Genomic DNA, 17,628 nt, shown 5'->3' with positions numbered 1-17,628 from the left:
GAGAGGATGCTGATGAGCTCATACTCTCAGCAGAGAGAGAGCACAACAGAGAGAGAGAGAGCAACAGAGAGAAAGTGAGAGGAGAGCAACAGAGAGAGAGGAGAGCAACACAGAGAGAGAGGGGAGAGCAACAGGGAGAGAGAGAGCAACAGAGAGAGAGAGAGCAACAGAGAGAGAGAGAGCAACAGAGAGAGAGAGAGAGGAGAGCAACAGAGAGAGAGAGAGGAGAGCAACACAGAGAGAGAGGGGAGAGCAACAGGGAGAGAGAGAGCAACAGAGAGAGAGAGAGCAACAGAGAGAGAGAGAGCAACAGAGAGAGAGAGAGCAACAGAGAGAGAGCAACAGAGAGAGAGAGAGCAACAGAGAGAGAGAGAGCAACAGAGAGAGAGAGAGCAACAGAGAGAGAGAGCAACAGAGAGAGAGAGAGCAACAGAGAGAAAGTGAGAGAAAGAGAGCAACAGAAAGCGAGGGGAGAGCAACAGAGAGCGAGAGGGGAGAGCAACAGAGAGAGAGCAACAGAGAGGAGAGAGAGAGCAACAGAGAGGAGAGAGAGAGCAACAGAGAGGAGAGAGAGAGAGCAACAGAGAGGAGAGAGAGAGAGCAACAGAGAGGAGAGAGAGAGAGCAACAGAGAGGAGAGAGAGAGAGAGAGCAAGAGAGAGAGCGAGAGAGATTAAGAGAGCGCGAGAGAGATTAAGAGAGCGAGAGAGAGATTAAGAGAGCGAGAAAGCGAGAGAGAGAAAGAGAGCGAGAGAGAGCAAGAGAGCGCAAGAGAAAGAGAGAGCAAGAGAGAGAGCAAGAGAGAGAGCAAGAGAGAGAGCAAGAGAGAGCAAGAGAGAGCAAGAGAGAGCAAGAGAGAGCGCAAGAGAGAGAGCAAGAGAGAGAGCAAGAGAGAGAGCAAGAGAAAGAGAAAGAGAGAGGAGAGCAACAGAGAGAGAGGGTGAGAGCAAGAGAGCGAGAGAGAGAGAGAGAGAGAGGAGCAACAGAGAGATTGAAGAGGAGATAGCAAAAGACAAAAGACGAGGGGAAGCTCAGAGAGCTGTAGCCTCAGTGTGGTCAGAGAGGATGCTGATGAGCTCATACTCTCAGCAGAGAGAGAGCACAACAGAGAGAGAGAGAGAGCACAACAGAGAGAGAGAGAGAGCAACAGAGAGAGAGAGAGCAACAGAGAGAGAGAGAGCAACAGAGAGAGAGAGAGAGGAGAGCAACAGAGAGAGAGAGAGAGGAGAGCAACAGAGAGAGAGAGAGGAGAGCAACACAGAGCGAGAGGGGAGAGCAACAGGGAGAGAGAGAGCAACAGAGAGAGAGAGAGCAACAGAGAGAGAGAGAGCAACAGAGAGAGAGAGAGCAACAGAGAGAAAGTGAGAGAAAGAGAGCAACAGAAAGCGAGGGGAGAGCAACAGAGAGCGAGAGGGGAGAGCAACAGAGAGAGAGCAACAGAGAGAGAGAGAGCGAGAGAGAGAGAGAGCAACAGAGAGGAGAGAGAGAGCAGCAGAGAGGAGAGAGAGAGAGCAAGAGAGAGAGCAAGAGAGCGAGAGAGAGAAAGAGAGTGAGAGAGATTAAGAGAGCGAGAGAGCGAGAGAGAGAAAGAGAGCAAGAAAGCGAGAGAGAGAAAGAGAGCGAGAGAGAGCAAGAGAGAGCAAGAGAAAGAGAGAGCAAGAGAGAGAGCAAGAGAGAGAGAGAGAGCAAGAGAGAGAGAGAGCAAGAGAAAGAGAGAGAGAGAGAGAGCAAGAGAAAGCAAGAGAGAGCAAGAGAGAGCAAGAGAGCGCAAGAGAGCGCAAGAGAGAGCAAGAGAGCGCAAGAGAGAGCAAGAGAGCGCAAGAGAGCGAGCAAGAGAAAGAGAAAGAGAGAGGAGAGCAACAGAGAGAGGGTGAGAGCAAGAGAGCGAGAGAGAGAGAGAGAGAGGAGCAACAGAGAGATTGAAGAGGAGATAGCAAAAGACAAAAGACGAGGGGAAGCTCAGAGAGCTGTAGCCTCAGTGTGGTCAGAGAGGATGCTGATGAGCTCATACTCTGTCATGACATAACGCTGTCTCTCTGGTGACTCAGTGTAATATTGACACGGGGGTGGCTTGCAGACTCACCCACAAATACACCCAAACTGACGGGTTTCTCCCTCTGACTCGCTCTTGGGTCTTGTGAATCATTGTGGGGGCACCGGGGTGTGAGTGTGCTGTTGCTGTCTACTTTTCCCATACACAGCAGAGAGAAGATGTTTCCACGGTGAACAGGCCTGACAAGCCTGAGTGACCGTCTAGTACAGAGCATCTGCTGTCGGAGGCAGCGGACCTGGAGCAAGAAAGTCCCCACAAGCGCAGTCCCCCACCAGCCTCCTCTGAGGGAGCTCGTTATGCACACGGAAAGTATTGGACAGAGCAGATAAAACACGGGAAACAAACAAACCAGGAACGAAGATCACGAGGCAGGCCCCACTGTGCGACAGAAGGGACGTGACTATTGGTTCAGCAGTGTGACGCTGCTCATCTGCAGAACAGAATAAAAAGAAGCCTTGTCCATCACCTGGGAACATCAGCAAAATGTACTGCACCTACAGTACACAGGTGGCCCATTTCCAGCCCCCAGGTACCTCTCTGCAGAGGATTCTACCGCTGCCGACGACGTTCATCCGATCACCAAGGAGAGTTGGACAAAGCAATGTTACGGCAGCTCGCTTGCTCGGGTAACGGGAAGCAAACAGGCCAAAAAAAAAAAAGAGTGCTGTTGCACACAGTCTGCACAGTCTGCACATCTGATTGCCTCTCCTTCTCGCCAAGAGACACCCTGCCACACACACACACACACTCCTTTTCTGCGGAGCCAGCACTTTGGGCCGTGCAGGCACTTCCTGAAGTGTCTCCGGTATTCCATAAAGACGTGAACCCAGCCAACCAGCTGAACCGGACTAGCCCTCCTCTCCCTCTCTCCATCACCACAGCAGAAATGAGGAGGAGGAAGTGGTTTCAGCACACACACACACACACACACAAGCAGTCTCTAAAACTATCAGTGGAGATTCCTCTGTGCGGGCGAGGTGAAGGGGGCAGCCGTGCACCTCGCAATAAGGCCACACCCTGGTCTGGGATCAGATTTTCTCACGCTTCCTGGTTTAGAGGCTACACTGCTAAACTGATCCTCGGGGACAAGTGATTAACCACCATCTTTCCTCCACCGATCATCTCAGTTGAGGCGAGTCTGACCCTGGCCTCAGCACAACAGGTCAATGGCAAATCAACCAACAAAGGCAATTTCTCTCACTCACACAGCAAACAAGCCTTTGGAGTCAACAGGGGCGAGCTGAGACTCGCAGTGGGAGGACCTCTCAACAGCCTTTCACCATGTCTTTTGTCCCCGTCCCAATATCTGGGAGACTGCCGTGCACACCAGCTGGAACTCATAAAGTACAGTACAAATAGGGCAGATGAGCCCGTCCTCCCTCCCTCCCTGGTCTCCTCCTCCAGGCTAGAGGGGCCCTCTCAGGCTTATTTATACCCACACAGCCTTATATGGGCAGCTCCCGCTACCGGCAGCAGGCTGAGGGGTATGAAGTGCAGTTTACATACACACTTCCATCCCTGGTCATCTACGCTCCCTATGATCTATAGCGATCGAATACCAATACTGGCAACACACCCTTTCCTCAACTCCTCCACTCAGTCCCCTTTTCCTTGTCCCTCCATCCTCCCCGAGCTAAATATGCGAGGGAGCAAGGACATTTCCTTCCTCTCCGGCAGCGCGGGGTGAAAGGTCGTGTTTAGAGATGTTTATGCTTTGCTTACTGTCACAGATCCACTGTAAACGGAGGGAATCAGAAGCACTTGGGGCGAGTTGTCAGAATGTCTAACGCTGCCTTTCCTGTTCCCTCGGTGTGGCTTCTCGTGCCGATCCGACACCAGTAACACCTGCCCTGCTGCCCGAACAAAGGACTACAGAACGGATTTGGCATACCGCTGCCAAAAATCCTCTGTCCAATTCCCTCTACTCCTCTCCGGCACTAGATCTATCCTACAGCATATCAAAACAACAGAACCAATTCCCTCTACTCCTCTCCGGTACTAGATCTATCCTACAGCATATCAAAACGACAGAACCAATTCCCTCTACTCCTCTCCGGCACTAGATCTATCCTACAGCATATCAAAACGACAGAACCAATTCCCTCCGCACATATATCTGTCATTTCTCCTCACTTCTCTAACCAAAACACTGTTACAACATACCACATTGACTCCCAGCTGCAGACGGTGCCAGACATGCAGCACACGGCCACACCCAGACAAACAGGCTCCGACTATCGCTAGGCTGCTCATAGGAACATATAGGACAGGAGCCTAGGGACAAGGGGACAGGAGCCTAACAGAGCAGGGCCCGTACTCATGCAGGGTATCCGAGTAAGAGTCCTGATCTAGGATCAGGTCCCCTCTCATTCAATATGATTTGAAAGGCAAAACTGATCCTAGATCAGCATTCCTACTCAGAGCTGCTTTGTGAATATGGTTCAATACTAGAGTATCCATATTGTCCGAAGCAATGACACACACACACACACACACACACACACACACACACACACACACACACACACACACACACACACTAGATAAAGGCTTTGGAGAAGGGAGAATTGTAATTAAACCCACCATATGATGCGAGTTGGTGTGTGGTTTGACTTTGCAATAAATTCAGCAATCTAGGACTGATGAAACTTCAGACTTAAACAGGGGCCCCCACGGAGCAGGCATAAGCAAGCACAGCCTCTTTCCCAAACGGAAGCTCTCAACAGTCTGGGGACAAACGCACTTCACATTGCAACATCTCTGGAATCTTGTCCCCAACCAGCCACAGAGCAGAGTCAGGGGTCAGGCTGCTTAGATGACAATAAACAGACAACAGCTGAAGCAATGACACACACACACATATCTTTCCACACACACACACGTCTCTGTGGCAGGTCATTGGTTATTATTACTACCCACGAATGAGCAGGCAGCACTGTAATCATGACAACACAATGACACACAGACGAGCGCCCTCCCCGCCGTCTCATTCTACGCATCCCCCCAATTACTGGACACACACACACACGGCAGAGAGAGAGAGGGCCTGAACACACAGGGCTTAGCTGGCTCCTCTCCTAAGGGGCCAGTCAGGACAGAGTTAGAGGATCAGATGACTGCTGACAGGAGCTTATTGTGAGACAGGCCTATAGGCAGCAGCTTGCGGGTGGATCACACTGAAGGAACCGCCCCGTGCACTAAGCAGGCTATCCACCCAAGCACATAGTTAAACCCAACCTGGACGTAGACTTGGGTGTGACATGAATGTCCCGCTGCGTGTCCCATAGAGTGAGGTGAGGCTATAGTGTGTGTTTGCGTGGGAGTTCTGTACGGACAGAGGTGTGGGTGTGTGTAGTGGGAGCAAAACATAGGCCATGGGGGTGAGGGATCCTTAAGAGATGATGCCAGGTGTCACTCCATTTTTGTTCCACCTCCTCTTATCAAGCCCAACCTCCTTGGCAGTGTTTGCATTCGCTCACTCTCTCCCTCACAGCCGGGCCAAGCGCTTATCACGCCCTGCTCCGCTTGAAACAGAAAGACTCACAGCGGTTGCAGCTGAATGAAAAGCAAAAAAACTATTATTTCATAGAGTATGTGACAGTACACTGGAAGGTTTTGGAAAGTCTCGTTTGAACAGGTGATACATCAAGTCTATTCTACATGCATCAGAAGAGATAAAATGAGGCCTGTTGGTGCTGGCAGAGGAACTTTGCAATATCCTTGTCTAATTCAGAGCGCTACATTTAATTGATCCTATCAGTGGTAAACTCATTGTGCTCGTTTGACTAATGGGTTCGCCAATCCAGGGGCTCTACTGTAATGGCATTGACATTCATCAATCCATTACCATGACAGACAGAGGAGACACTTCCTACTAGTTTAACTATACCCCCCCCCCCCGGCTGGCGTTCAGATAGAAAGGTATGACGTAGAACAACCGGGCTACAATCATGCCTCTCTGACAGCTGGCATATGGAATCACATCATCTTTACTCGTGACCTTTATCTGCAACGTTTATCACAACGTCGTGTCCTGCTGAACGCAGCCCTGTACAAATCCATCTGGCCTGAATACTTGTTTTCCGATGACCCCCCCCCCCCCCCCCTCCTACACCACGTTGAGTGATTGACAGTACAGGGTTGGGTCAACACAAGGACACACCTGGTTGGGTTTGCCGTCGGCTTACAGCCCAGGCAGTCATGGAGAGTACCTGGGCAAAGGTTAACGTGCAGGCGGCCTGACAGGCTGGCCAATCAGGAAGAGCGGGGGGGGGGTTGCTGGCCAATGTCCCAGCGTTGGCAACCACACTGAAAGGAACTAAATTGAAGTACAGTCACTGTATCCAACGTTCCTTGCTAGCCTGGTCCCCGATCCGTTTGTGCCGTCTCGACAAAGAGGTGGCAATGACATTGAGGAGTTGGTAAAACAACACAAAACAGATCTGGGACCAGGGTATATCCATGCCTGGTCAGCTTCTCAGAGGACCACAATACACACAACAGGTAGGTAGACAGGTAGGGCTCTAGCTGGTACACAGAGTGTGGGAAAGAACACAGTGGGACACAACAGGTAGGTGGACAGGTAGGGCTCTAGCTGGTACACAGAGTGTGGGAACGAACACAGTGGGACACAACAGGTAGGTGGACAGGTAGGGCTCTAGCTGGTACGCAAAGTGTGGGAACGAACACCATTGGGACACAACAGGTAGGTGGACAGGTAGGGCTCTAGCTGGTACACAGAGTGTGGGAATGGACACAGTGGGACACAACAGGTAGGTGTGCCAGCAGAGAGGGAACACACGGGCCATTTACAGGCTATGAGTGTTGTACAGTCATTGGGTAAAGAAGTACAGCCGGAAGGAGACCAGTATCGCGGCAAGGAAACAAAACACAAAGTGGATTTAACTCCTTTTGGGAAAACGGCCCTGATATTGGAAACAAACATCATTCTGCTGTCACCCAGAGTCACATGTATTTTCTAAGTTAAAGCAATATAGTACCTGCAGCAGGTTTTTAAAAGGACCCAAGAGTGGTCTGCATCGTGTTTTCATTTTTGCCATGGACAAAATATTGCGATACTGGTAGGTCCACAGTGACAGGTCCATAAGGCTACAGGTTATCTACCACAGAAAGGGGCCATTTTCTTAGTGAGCACATACCTCGTTCATCTGAGCGGAGCAGGAGGGCTGGAATACAACGAGCCACAAAGTTAATAGAATAAGTAGTTATGAAGCCCCAGACATGCTTATAGCAGGTTATAAAGCCTTGTTCGTGCAGGCTTTGAGTAAAGGGTTACTGAAAGCAGCACTGAAACTACAGGAGTCTCCAGTCTGGGCAGACGGCATTGCGTCCAAGTGTTGCCCATTTATTAGAGAAGACGTGGTGATTATCGTGATACAAGGACGCACGCACAAACCATCACTAAAATGCTTGTATCCTTTGCACTCCAGTCAGTGAGCTCAAAGTGAACAATGAACTAAATGTTCATTCATAAAAGGCTTTTTAAACTCCTATATCGCAATAATACCACAATTCAATCATGGCATCATACCCAGGGATGTTACAGGCTTACTAGGTCAACTGGTACCAATTCCTATGTTTAGTTTAATGGAGCAGAAGTACCACAGAGTGAAGGATTAGCGATGGAAAGCGGATCTCTAAGCCACACCCCCTTTCCTTTCTCTTCCCACAGCCCTTCACTCTACCCCTGTCCGTCAGGTTTATCAGTGTGAATGTGTGAATGTGTGTGTGGGGGGGGGGGGGCTAGTGTAGGTCTCGAATTCTGAGACACATCATACTCGACCAGTCATGCTCACTAGGCACGAAACGGAAAGAAACCTGGACAAAACAGGGAGGTACCACCTGAAACCGTCCCATAACAAAAAGCCCATTTTCCTTTTCTGATACACATCATTAAGCAAAGCTGTGTTACTGTGTGCCTCACAACGAACACAATCCAGGTTTGACTGAGCCAGAAGGGTTCCCCAGTCTGATAGTAGTTTGCTCCTGATAGGACGCGAGACTTGGTAGCAGGGCGGGGCCCTCTACTCTTCTTAGGCCGGGACATTTCTGGTGGAAAAGCCACAGCTAAAAGTAGATCGTCCAACCGGCACAGTTCATGACTCATGCAGCACTCTACATTGACTCACTACCAGACTCGCATTCTACCAGACTGACTCAATCCATAAATACACTCAACAACCCAACGCTGGACTTGGACTGAAATAGGTGCCGGAACTCATTTTGGGTTCCGGTACTGTTTATATTTAGATGCAGGATCTCCACAATACTTTTGAGCTAATATTCTAGAAGAGGAACAGGAGCTGGAGGAGTAGAACATTTGAGGTGATGGTACTCCGCTCCGGTGAACTCCTGCCCAGGTCAAGCATGGCCTCCACCTCTTCTTCGTTCTCCAAAAGCGCTCTCATACACATACCTCAGACGTCTGACCAGTAGTATGTTGACGCGGGCGAGACTCAAAGCAAAAGCACACGTTCTCTCCCGCGCGCCTCACTTGTCACCCACTGCTCTCCTCGCTCTCTCAGACTTGTCATAGGAGCTCCCAAATCAATAAGCAGTGCGTTTCTCCCACCATTCCCCCCCCCCCCCCCCCCCCCATCAGTCGGTCTCCGTCGTTCTTTCCCCCTCCCCTTCCTAGACCACCATATACTTTTGCTGTCTAAATAGAAACAGGCTGTGGCCCAGACTCCATGTCCTCCTCCACCAACTCATGGACGTTGGCAGATCCACTCCCACCAGGGTGTGAAACATCAGTGTGGCCTCGCTGTCTACCACAGTATTTGGGTGGTTTATTAGGATCCCCGTTAGCTGTAGCGAAAGCAGCAGCTACTCTTCCTGCGGTGCACACAGAAAAATGAAACATGACACAGAAGCACATCGACGTGGCTGTTTTCAGGGCAGCGTGTCCCAGACATGCCCCATCTCTCGGTTTTCAAACTCCGGGCAGAATGTGTGTGACACGGCACACCTGTGAAACCATAGCTCGCTGAGAAAGTACAGTACTTTTGCAAGCTGTCCCTAGGTCCACTAATTCACAAGGCCTGGACGAATGTTGTCGAGACCTTTTATCATTTGACCAAGAGCTTTCCTATTCTAATACATCATCTCCCTCCTCATCCCCTCTCAATCTTTGTTCGTCAGGCTCTAGTACAAACGTTCATCTGTTTCAACTAACAAGGTAATCCAACAAACTGCAGTGTTGGTGACTTTGGTGGTGAGTGTTTCGTAGGGGGGGGGGGGGTCAGAGGTTGACGAAATGGTTTAGGGCAATCAGCCAGGCAGCCATGTTGGCCATGTTCGAGTAGTAAGCCCTGAGGGTTTCCCGTTAGAGGTGGAAGAGGCCAAGGCACTGAGGCAGGTGGAGCCAATAAGTCTCCTGGGGTAAGGCTCTGCAGCACCGACAGCTGGTTCTGTGACCAGAGGGTCACAACAAGACGAGGTCTGCAGAGCCGCCCATGTCACCACCATTGAGTTCACACACAACACATATTGGCTGGTCACATGTAGCAGCTGATGACAAAAGCATTTGCTGTTGTGGTGGTGTGGGGGGGGGGTCTTTAAATAACATAAAACAGAATTGCCCAATGGCAAAGCGATACATGCAAAAAGGATATTATGCAAACAATGTGGTGGGGTCAAGCAGAGGGTTATATTTGGCTCTGTGAACGCCGCTGTCAGAATCTCAAGCTTTGTGAGACAGAGCTGGGAGGTGCCTAAATATCAGTAGAGTGCAGACAGCTGGGAAAAAGCTCAACCCCGGAATTATTCTGCTTTGGGCTAAAACTGGAATCCTTGTAGGAGGACTTCTTTTTAGGGAGGGAGGGGAATCACAGCATCCCTCTGAGCTAGTCGAATGGAAAGTCTTGGCTACAGTTAAACAGCAGACAAAATATCCCCAAGAAGTTATGTGGGAAAAAAGTACTGACAACAACACTGATTGGTTTTAGTGCTTGCCTAACTCAACAATTGAACAAACGATAAAAAAATAATCGCCATGATGAAGCTGCAGGTTTATTTGTTTTTAGTACTGTATCTACACATACACAGCCATAAGATGTGAGTGGAGAGCAATGCCACATCTCAAGCCTGGATACAGTCGTGGTTGGACAGGTGGACACTCACAGTCCTGTTGACACCCAAGACACTCACACAGCTACCCACAAACCACCAGGCAGCTTAGTCTAGTTAGCCCATTTAGTGATACTACACAAACGATCTGGTTTTAACTACTACGACAAGTATTTTAATTCTCCAATGTATGGGATCGTGAGGCTATTAGGAGTGGCTGGCTGGCTGGCAGTCAGGACAGGGCATGGATTGGCAGTTGTTACATCACGCAAGGCATGACTGCCAGCCACTCCTAAATAGCCTCATGATCACATACATTGGCGAATTAAAATACTTGTCGTAGTAGTTAAAACCAGATGGCCTCGTCGCCGACTTGCTACATCATCACAAATATGAAGCACGCAAACTTCTTCCCGCTACAAAATAACTTCGTAACAGCCTGTTTAGAAAACGGGGCCGAAACAAGGTACCTCAAGATATACATACCTTCAATTAGCCGAAGTCGTGGTTTACTTCGCCCCGATGTCTCTTCGCCGGTAGGCTACAAAAAGACAGCAGTCTGTTCCGTCTCTCGTTGAACCCAGATTCAACTCCCGTCTCGATGTGACCAGTCCTTTCAGCGGTTCCTCGTTACTGATCCAACAAGCAACTACAATCTGGCGGCTGTAATTCTACTGAAGGTTTTTTCTCCACCGCTTTTAGTAGCCTAGATTATCCACCACTTTTCACCTATTTCAAATGAACGTACACTTTATTTTAATTTTTTTAAGAGTAGCGTTGTCTAGCAAGTGCACTTCAAGTATACAACAGCAGTAATTTTAAGCCATAAAAAAATATATTATTATATTATTCTGAGTATTTGAGTCCCCTGTTGAGTCGTGGAACATGTCAGTAATTTCCTCTCCCTCTTTCAAACACGCAACAGCCCTTATGCTGCGTTCATAACCTATTGGGAACGTGGTAGTTACCAGTTGTGAAGTCGTAAATACAAGTTGGATGCATTCACGTGCTTTGAACTCGTTGAAAAAACGCCGAGTGGCTAATGATCAACAAGCTGCATTAACCATGAACTAAAATAACAGCTATCATGCTTGTAAAAGCAAAGTGAATTCTAAATGCCTGTGAAACCTTAGCCTATGTATTTTTGTTTAAATGTGTATCAAGTTTGTCTGTTATTTGGTATATTGCGTTATATTCGTATAAAAGTCATGGTTGTAAACAAATGATCGTGTTCCAAAAACATATAATAGATTGCTTTTTAAAAACATTTTTTGTTGTTACAGTAAACTGCTGTTTTCAAAAGGTAATTTCCTTAGTAGGTGACGACAGAGGTCAGCAAGTGGGAGAAGTTGGAGCGCAGAAGTTATATGCGGCAATCACATGCTAACTGGTTATAGTTATGCACGTTCCGCGTTCAACCAGTTAGCAAGACAGACATTTCGGAGTTTCCTAGTTCCAACCAGCACATTACGGGGCAATAGACGACTTTCCCACTTGCAAGTATGACTTGGAAGGGCATTCAAGTGAATTTTCCCCAGTCGTATATGGTAAATACTACCTTCACACTTGGTTATGAACACAGCATAGATACCAGGAAGTTCTCGAGACCCATCCCACAGATTTCAGGAGTAATATCATTTGTTTTACATCAAACTGTTTTCAACAGGCGTAACACTAAATAGGCTATATGGGAAGTAGTCTATGCAATGTTTGCATTGGATAGCCCTGTGTGAACCTAATGTTGCTATGTGAGAGCACACTTCCTTGCTTTGATTAGCCAATTCAATGTTTGCCTATATGGATTGTATGCCTATAGGGAGGGATGTTTGCCTATAGCTCCTACCCTAAGAATAACATATGGGTTGAGAGTGCCTGTAAATAGTGTTGTACTGGTGAGAATATGCCGTTAAATCCTGAACGAGAAAATAAAAACCGCCGACGGCATTCAACTCACTTTCCCTTCGCTGACTTTGTAGTAGTGTTCTTCTCCCCTCTACTGTCAGTAGACCTGTCACTACACCTTCTGTCCGCGTCCTACCATGCATTGCGTGGTTGGTTCTTGGAAAGGGTGTGGCCGCCATGCGACTTTTTAATCACATCTGTGGCAGCAAGTTCAACAATTTGATATGTTAATGTTATTCTAGTATATTATGCACATTCTACTGTCATAGTAGACTACAGGTCTGAGGCTTGTACACCTTAACGAAAGTCCACTGTCAGCATTGCTTTATTATTGTCAGCATTTTTAAATGGTGCCATATTACACCACCTCTTCCCATGTGAAGGTGACCTTTGCAGTTCAATTGCCTGCCTTTCTGTGATAATGGACTGCAATATGGCACCCCTGCCACAAGGGGTAGTGATCGATTCAGTACTGTAGCCCACCTCTCTCACTCTCTCTCTCTCACACACACCACCCAGATTTGCTAGCCCTCCTCACTCTGCTTTAATTATGCTGGGAGGAAAGGTTGTATCCTGTTGACAAGGCCCTGTTCATTGGAAAGACAGACTGTACTCCAGGGAGTGTCTCTGTCTCTCGCCACAGAATCTGTGTGAAACTGGAAAAGGGCATTGTTCCTTTCGCGATAAGGAATGAGAAAATGGTGTATATGATATGCCTACTCATTAACTCGTACACTACTCTTGTGCCTTCAGATCACAAGTCCACATGTTCAATCTCACACACACACACACACACACACACACACACACACACACACACAATCAGAGGCACAAGAGGGTGATGTGACCATGTTGGGATGCATGTTCTGTCTTTTCCTCACCTACATTCTGTACCATTCCCGTAATTAGCCATTCCTGCTCACCGAACGAACACGAGGCTCAAACTGAACTTGATAAAACTACGATTTATCAGATGACGTTAATAACGTCTCACCGGTTGGACGCTATAGATCTCAATCTATTCCTAGGATCCAAGTTGGTCAAAGTTGGTTTGTGTACAAGTCCAACATTCCCTTAACCTCCACTGCTTTCTGTGGCACAGCCTTGTTGTTTCACCATATGCTGTCTGATTTAAAGCCCCACACCCTGCATTCCTTAGATTGTGTGAACTGGAGACTCAGTCCCACCCGCTCGATCACCACTCTCTCACATTCACCAGGAACTTGTGCAATCCCCATTCCATAGGGAAACATGTAACCCTTCTTTACATTGATAATGTGCTATGTTAATATCATTATTTAAGTGGCAATCGGCCAATCAGTTGGTTTGGATTTTCTTATTGTTTATCATTTGTTTATTCAAATGGCCTTTCCCGCCATTCATTTTCTGCTGTATACTTTTCCGAATCTGTATTTACATTGGATGGTGTTTTTCACGCCTCTCCAAACACACTGAAGTAGACAACACATTATGAGCCCTGTGTAACATTTTTCACTTGGCACTCTGCTGGACCGGCATGCATAATCAACATCAATGGCCTAGCAGGTGTTTTCTGACTGCGGGCACTGAGTGGAAAAATCGAATGAGGATGATATCGATTGCACTCTGTCAAGCCAACTATTTGGCACAAACAAATTTACCGTACATAGTCGAGCCGCTTGGAGGCAGCTGAGGGGAGGACGGCTCATAATAATGGCTGGAACGGAGCGAATGGAATGGCATCAAACACATGGAAACCATGGAAACCATTACCACAAGCCTGTTCACCCCAATTAAGGTGCCACCAACCTCCTGTGGTCAGGCGAAAACCAGAGTGAGCGGCCAAGGTGAACAACTTTTTCCACGTGCACAGTGAACCTCTAAAATGATACATCAGCTCTACTTCCACACAGGCAGATCCTAGCCTGGTCCCAGACATGTTTGTGCTGTCTTGCCAAGGTTGGCAAAGTTAGCAAGAGAGCACGAACAGATCTAGGACCAGGCTAGGGAAATCCCACTCTAGAATAGCTAGTTATTTCAAGTGTATGAGGAGTGATCAGGTTGAATGGATGGACTCACCTTGGTGCAGCTGTGGCAGTAGCTCTCTCCATTCTTCCCAGGGGACAGGATGATCTCACCTGTAGGGATCAACTGGATCCTCAGCTCCATCGTGGTCGCTCTCTCTCTCTCTCGCTTTCCTTCTCTCTTTCTCGATCCCTCGCTCTCTGCCTCTCTCTCTGTCCTCCGTCCACTTACTCGGGTCCTTCTGACGGCGTAGCAATGAATTCAACCCCCCCCCCCCCCCCCCCCTCGCACGTTTGTAAAAATTCCTCCCCTTAACGTCGGTGAGAGTAATAGGGAAGTTTCTGTTACACTGTCAAGAGAAAGAATGAAAATTAAAACTAAAGTAGAAAAATATGATTTTACTGGCCGCACATGCAGGGATTTACATGTGTGCTTCTTTTCTCAGTTATCTAACGAGGCCAAGACAGTCAAAGCACAAGGATGTTTCCTGCTTCTGTGCAGAGTGCTCTAGTGCGAATTTCCCCTTAGCAGGCAAAGGATATGTGTTGATGATCACAGTGTCAGGCTCTCTTTCCACAGCCGGCCCCGCAGTATAATTGATGTCCCTGCACACCAGATCGCTGTGGCGCAATGCACTCTGGGTTGGCCCGGGTATCAGGGCTTCCTCCTGGACCCATGCATCCTGTCTCGGACGTTCCCAACGTTCACAGGGTAAACACCAGAGGAACCTTCTCTCTCCTCATGTTTCCCCTGGCTATTTGAATTACATTTTTATTTTTTTATTTAACCTTTATATTTAACTAGGCAAGTCATTTAATAACAAATTCTTCTCTACAATGACGGCCTACTTGTAAAGCCCCTTGTACAACTGGGAGACACACGTAAACACCACATGCACCCCCCACCTCTCCAAAAAAAAAAAAAGAGACTTGTGCCTCTTGTGTGTCTAGTGTCTTCAGTTTCCTCTTCCCAAGTGATACACAAATTAATGTAGACAGGCAGCTGGTCAGAGGGTCATCAGACAGAGGCTGGAAGCAGAGACATTGTGACCATATCTCTGTCTGGGGTGACAGAATGGTATATATATACACACACACAGACAAACCCATTGATCTTTGCTGTGACACTGACTGCCCTCAGTGCCCTGTGACCCCTCCCAAGGTTCCTGTTTGTTCCTTCGTACAGCATCTTCTCAGCATCCTCTCAGTCACACCCTTTAAAAGCTGCCCTCCCTAGACCACTGACGTCCAGGGATCTCAGCAATGCCACCGCACAAAATTAATGATCAACACTGATATGGGTTGAATATCAATGATAGATTGAGTTTTGCTGAGTCTGGAGTTGTAGCATGGATCAGGGTGTATGAGTGGCGAAGGAAACGCGGCTCTATATTACTGTATGTTTTGGGTCGTCAATATGGTCAGTCAGTGGTGGGATTTGTGGTGAGGGTGACTGAGAATATGTATAGAAACTGATTGTGGTTGTGTTGAATAGTGTTTTGGGGAAAGTGTGTGTGGTGTAGTGGGCTGTGGGCTGTGTCTCTTCTGTAACTTCTGTGTTACTGTTCCTTCTTATCCTCCATCACAGTGTTCCCTAGATGTGTGTGTTCATCGCCATTTGTGTACGGCCTTGTGAACATGCAGATATGTGTGTGAGAGCATGGCTGTTTGTACAGTGCATTTGGAAACTATACAGACCACTTCCCCTTTTCCACATTTTGTTGCTTTACAGCCTTATTCTAAAATTGATTTAAAAGCGAAAACAGGTTTTTTGAAATCTTTGTACATTTATTAAACATAAACAACAGAAATACCCTATTTACATAAGGATTCAGACCCTTTGCTATGAGACTCGAATTTGAGCTCAGGTGCATCCTGTTTCCATTGATCATACTTGAGATGTTTCTACAACTTGATTGGAGTCCACCTGTGGTAAATTCAATTGATTGGACATGATTTGAAAAGACACACACCTGTCTATATAAGGTCTCAGAGTTGGCAGTACATGTCAGAGCAAAAACCAAGCCATGAGGTCGAAGGAATTGTTCATAGAGCGCCGAGACAGGATTGTGTTGAGGCACAGAACTGGGGAAGGGTACCAAAACATTTCTGCAGCATTGAAGGTCCCCAGGAACACAGTGGCCTCCATCATTCTTAAATAGAAGAAGTTTGGAACCACCAAGACACTTCCTAGAGCTGGCCCAAACTGAGCAATCGGAGGAGAAGGGCCGTGGTCACTCTGACAGAGCTCCAGAGTTCCTCTGTGGAGATGGGAGAACCTTCCAGAAGGACAACCATCTCTGCAGCATTCTACTAATCAGGCCTTATGGTAGATTTGCCAGACGGAGGCCACTCCTCAGTAAAAGGCACATGACAGCCCACTTGGAGTTTGCCTAAAGGCAACTAAAGGACTCTCAGACCATGAGAAACAAGATTCTCTCGTCTGATGAAACCAAAATTGAACTCTTTGGCCTGAATGCCAAGCATCACGTCTGGAGGAAACCTGGCACCATTCTTTTGGTGAAGCATGGTGGTGGCAGCATTATGATGCGGGATGTTTTTCAGTGGCAGGAACTGGGAGACTAGTCAGGATCGAGGAAAGATGAATGGAGCAAAGTACAGAGAGATCCTTGATGAAAACCTGCTCCAAAGCTCTCAGGACCTCAGACTGGGACTAAGGTTCACCTTCCAACAGGACAACAGCGCTAAGCACACAGCCAAGACAATGCAGGAGTGGCTTCGGGACAAGTCCCTGAATGTCCTTGAATGGCCCAACCAGAGCCTGGACTTCAACCCGATCATCTTTGGAGAGACCTGCAGCAACGCTCCCCATCCAACCTGACACAGCTTGAGAGGATCTGCAGAGAAGAATGGGAGAAACTCCCCAAATACAGCTTGTAGCGTCATACCCAAGAAGACTCGAGGATGTAATCGCTGCCAATGGTGCTTCAACAAAGTTCCAGAGTAAAGGGTCTGAATACTTATGTAAATGTGATATTTCAGTTTTTTTATTTTTAATACATTTGCCAAAATGTCTGAAAAACAGTTTTTTCTTTGTCATTTATGGGGTATTGTGTGTGTAGATTGATAAGAGGGGTAAATGATTTAATACATTTTAGAATAAGGTTGTAATGTAACAAAATGTGGGAAAAAGTCAAGGGGTCTGAATACTTTCCGAAGCACTGTACATGTGGTGGTAGTGGGCCCTTGGTGTATGTCTTCCTACAGTGTCTGGGGGCTGCTGAGATGGGAAGTGACAGTGACACACATCCTTTGACCTGTGACATGCGCCCGAGGTATTCCTGATATCTGGGCATCAACAGGAAACAGTGGCCTTGACGCAGCAAGACCTCAGCCCGGGCTCAGCCTAGCAGACTGTTGTGGATGAGAAGAGAGAAGAGAACACACACTGACGTCCCTGAAACATACTGGGAAGAGTAAGAACTGTAACAGAAGGCAGCTAGAACCAGAAATGGACATGAAAAAAGATTCTGAGAGCAAAAGGGGTTGCAACTCAAAAAAAGATTCAACACCAAAAGTAATGGCCTTTTAAATTACCCTCTATGTAGCATGACCTTGCTTA

At 47.7% G+C, this 17,628-nt stretch overlaps 1 protein-coding gene across 9 annotated transcripts in view; it reads right to left on the bottom strand.

Annotated features, from left to right (window-relative positions):
* The window catches only part of LOC110503647 (unconventional myosin-Ic), a 62,464-nt gene extending 47,360 nt beyond the window's left edge, over nucleotides 1-15,104 (bottom strand). For 4 of the 9 annotated variants that reach the window (XM_090218201.1, XM_090218202.1, XM_090218213.1 and 1 more), the window contains exon 1: nucleotides 14,101-15,104. In XM_090218201.1, the coding sequence (XP_090074327.1) occupies nucleotides 14,101-14,190 (90 nt within the window). In that variant the 5' untranslated portion in view covers nucleotides 14,191-15,104. Of the gene's footprint in view, nucleotides 1-3,257; nucleotides 3,401-8,488; nucleotides 8,593-10,626; nucleotides 11,116-14,100 lie in introns of those variants that run through there. The other 5 variants (XM_090218205.1, XM_090218209.1, XM_090218208.1 and 2 more) reach the window with 4 other exon arrangements.
* Nucleotides 15,105-17,628: the final 2,524 nt, after the last annotated feature.

This window comes from Oncorhynchus mykiss, chromosome 24, assembly GCF_057628025.1.
Source record: "Oncorhynchus mykiss isolate SJ-2025 chromosome 24, ASM5762802v1, whole genome shotgun sequence".
Taxonomy (NCBI): domain Eukaryota; kingdom Metazoa; phylum Chordata; class Actinopteri; order Salmoniformes; family Salmonidae; genus Oncorhynchus; species Oncorhynchus mykiss.
The sequence above is the reverse complement of the archived record's forward strand: the minus strand, read 5'-3'. Positions and strand labels throughout refer to the sequence as shown.